The 3302-nt window shown below is 50.9% G+C and overlaps 1 protein-coding gene across 2 annotated transcripts in view; it reads right to left on the bottom strand.

Annotated features, from left to right (window-relative positions):
* Positions 1-3284, bottom strand: part of parp14rs1 (poly(ADP-ribose) polymerase family member 14-related sequence 1) — a 29335-nt gene extending 26051 nt beyond the window's left edge. For both annotated transcript variants that reach the window (XM_034295049.1, XM_010873949.5), the window contains exons 1-3: positions 3057-3284; positions 2781-2887; positions 2612-2645 (exon numbers count right to left, since the gene is read on the bottom strand). In XM_034295049.1, coding sequence (XP_034150940.1) covers positions 2612-2645; positions 2781-2887; positions 3057-3228 — 313 coding nt within the window. In that variant the 5' untranslated portion in view covers positions 3229-3284. The remainder of the gene's footprint in view (positions 1-2611; positions 2646-2780; positions 2888-3056) is intronic.
* Positions 3285-3302: the final 18 nt, after the last annotated feature.

The raw sequence follows: 3302 nt of genomic DNA on the forward strand, positions 1-3302 counted from the left end.
GACTCGGCAGGCCCAAGCGTACTGTAAGGGTCTGCTGGGAACGTCTGGCCGAGTCTCCTGTCAGAGAGATCTTTAACTCCCACCTCCGGCAGAGCTTCGACTGGATCCCGAGGGAGGCTGGAGATATTGAGTCCGAGTGGACTATGTTCTCTACCGCCATTGTCGAAGCGGCCGCTCGCAGCTGTGGCCGTAAGGTCTCCGGTGCCTGTCGAGGCGGCAATCCCCGAACCCGGTGGTGGACACCGGAAGTAAGGGATGCCGTCAATCTGAAGAAGGAGTCCTATCAGGCCTGGTTGGCTTGTGGGACTCCTGACGCAGCTGACGGGTACCGACAGGCCAAGCGGGCTGCAGCCCGGGTGGTTGTGGAGGCAAAAACTCGGGCCTGGGAGGAGTTCGGTGAGGCCATGGAGAAGGACTATCGGCTGGCCTCGAAGAGATTCTGGCAAACCATCCGGCGCCTCAGGAGAGGGAAACAGTGCCCTACCAACGCTGTTTACAGTAGAGGTGGGCAGCTGTTGACCTCAACTGAGGATGTCGTCGGGCGGTGGAAGGAGTACTTCGAGGATCTCCTCAATCCCGCTGTCACTTCTTCCATTGAGGAAGCAGAGGATGAGGGCTCAGAGGTGGACTCGTCCATCACCCGGGCTGAAGTCACAGAGGTGGTCAAGAAACTCCTCGGTGGCAAGGCACCAGGGGTGGATGAGATCCGCCCTGAGTACCTCAAGTCTCTGGATGTTGTGGGGCTGTCTTGGTTGACACGCCTGTGCAACATCGCGTGGCGGTCGGGGACAGTGCCTCTGGGATGGCAGACCGGGGTGGTGGTCCCTCTTTTTAAGAAGGGGGACCGGAGGGTGTGTTCCAACTATAGGGGGATCACACTTCTCAGCCTCCCCGGGAAAGTCTATGCCAGGGTTCTGGAGAGGAGAATACGGCCGATAGTAGAACCTCGGATTCAGGAGGAACAGTGTGGTTTTCGTCCGGGCCGTGGAACACTGGACCAGCTCTATACCCTCTACGGGGTGTTGGAGGGTTCATGGGAGTTTGCCCAACCAATCCACATGTGTTTTGTGGATTTGGAGAAGGCATTCGACTGTGTCCCTCGCGGCATCTTGTGGAGGGTGCTTGGGGAATATGGGGTCCTGGGTCCTTTGCTAAGGGCTGTCAGGTCCCTGTACAACCGAAGCAGGAGCTTGGTCCGCATTGCCGGCAGTAAGTCAGACTTGTTCCCTGTGCATGTTGGACTCCGGCAGGGCTGCCCTTTGTCACCGGTTCTGTTCGTAATTTTTATGGACAGAATTTCTAGGCGCAGCCAGGGGCCGGAGGGTGTCAGGTTTGGGGACCACACAATTTCGTCTCTGCTTTTTGCAGATGATGTTGTCGTGTTGGCCCCTTCTAACCAGGACCTTCAGCATGCGCTGGGACGGTTTGCAGCCGAGTGTGAAGCGGTGGGGATGAAAATCAGTACCTCCAAATCCGAGGCCATGGTCCTCAGTCGGAAAAGGGTGGCTTGCCCACTTCAGGTTGGTGGAGAGTGCCTGCCTCAAGTGGAGGAGTTTAAGTATCTAGGGGTCTTGTTCACGAGTGAGGGAAGGATGGAACGGGAGATTGACAGACGGATTGGTGCAGCTTCTGCAGTAATGCAGTCGATGTATCGGTCTGTCGTGGTGAAGAAAGAGCTGAGCCGCAAGGCGAAGCTCTCGATTTACCAGTCAATCTACGTTCCTACTCTCACCTATGGTCATGAGCTTTGGGTCATGACCGAAAGGACAAGATCCCGGATACAGGCGGCCGAAATGAGCTTTCTCCGCAGGGTGGCCGGGCGATCCCTTAGAGATAGGGTGAGAAGCTCGGTCACCCGGGAGGAGCTCAGAGTAGAGCCGCTGCACCTCCACATCGAGAGGGGTCAGCTGAGGTGGCTTGGGCATCTTTTTCGGATGCCTCCGGAACGCCTTCCTGGGAAGGTGTTCCGGTCCTGTCCCACCGGGAGGAGACCCCGGGGAAGACCTAGGACACGCTGGAGGGACTATGTCTCCCGGCTGGCCTGGGAACGCCTCGGTGTCCCCCCGGAAGAGCTAGAGGAAGTGTCTGGGGAGAGGGAAGTCTGGGCATCCCTGCTTAGACTGCTGCCCCCGCGACCCGGCCCCGGATAAGCGGAAGAAGATAAATGGATGGATGGATACCAAGTTAGTGCAATTAATGATGAGGTAGAACAGAAAATCAGAAGGTCCCAAACCTTGTAGGGTAAGAACTGAATACCTCTGGTCTAGAAGGTTCTGTATGCAATTTTATTCAAATTAATATTCTGACAGTCCGCCTCTGTTCAATGTTCTCTACCTCTATAGTTTTCAAAATCCCCCATTGTAGTTATTCTCGAAATAAAACAATAAATAAAATAAAACCATTCAAACAAACATTCCGAATGTTATAGCCCATAATCTCAGTCCAAAGAGCTGATAATGTCTTATGGTACCTGTATGTCTTAAATAACACAAAGGCTTGCACAGCATGTCATGTTAAAAAGTTTATATGGGTTTATAATATTGCCCTCCTTGTTTTCCAGCCAATCAACCCTAGATTCTTATACAAAATAACATGTATGTAGGCTACTTACATGAGCTGCCTGAATTGATGGGAGACGGGGTATCCTATACATGGAAAAAAAAAGTTTGGTAACTATTTTGTCAACTCATACGTTTATGTACAACGTGGAGACTTGCAACCATAAAGGAAGAAATAACATATTTCACCATAATACGAAGGAATAGCATAGGACTACTGACCTGCACACATTTTGTGACCTCATCTGAGGGCAGTCGAATTATAAGTTTTAGCACTCCTTGATCCAACCGAATCACGTGTTCTTTCTTCTCAAGAACTCTCTGCCTAGCTGTTAAAGACAGGAACATCTGATTCAGAGTTCATAACTAATGCTCAGACAGAATCCCACATAATACTGGGCAGTAGTCACACTGAAACGCAGTGTTAAATGTCATTAAACAGCTGCGATACAGCCAGGCCATTTTAAAACAAAATCTTCTCGAATTTCAATAACTTACCCGCCTCTGTTTTGAACCGCACCACTGCTTCTTCATCTTCATATTTCACTAAACAATCACCACCATTGGACTTTTTACTTTGGAAATATTTTACTAATTTGTTTTTCAGTTTCGGAATATTGTGATTACCCTTAAACTCAACAAGCAAAGTAAATGCGTAAGCGTCTGCCATTGCTGTCTAAAAACCCTTGTGGTAGCTACTACTGGTGACAGTGAATCTGAACTCTGAAGTAGGTGGGGTAGACT

Source organism: Esox lucius, chromosome 11 (genome assembly GCF_011004845.1).
Source record: "Esox lucius isolate fEsoLuc1 chromosome 11, fEsoLuc1.pri, whole genome shotgun sequence".
NCBI lineage: Eukaryota > Metazoa > Chordata > Actinopteri > Esociformes > Esocidae > Esox > Esox lucius.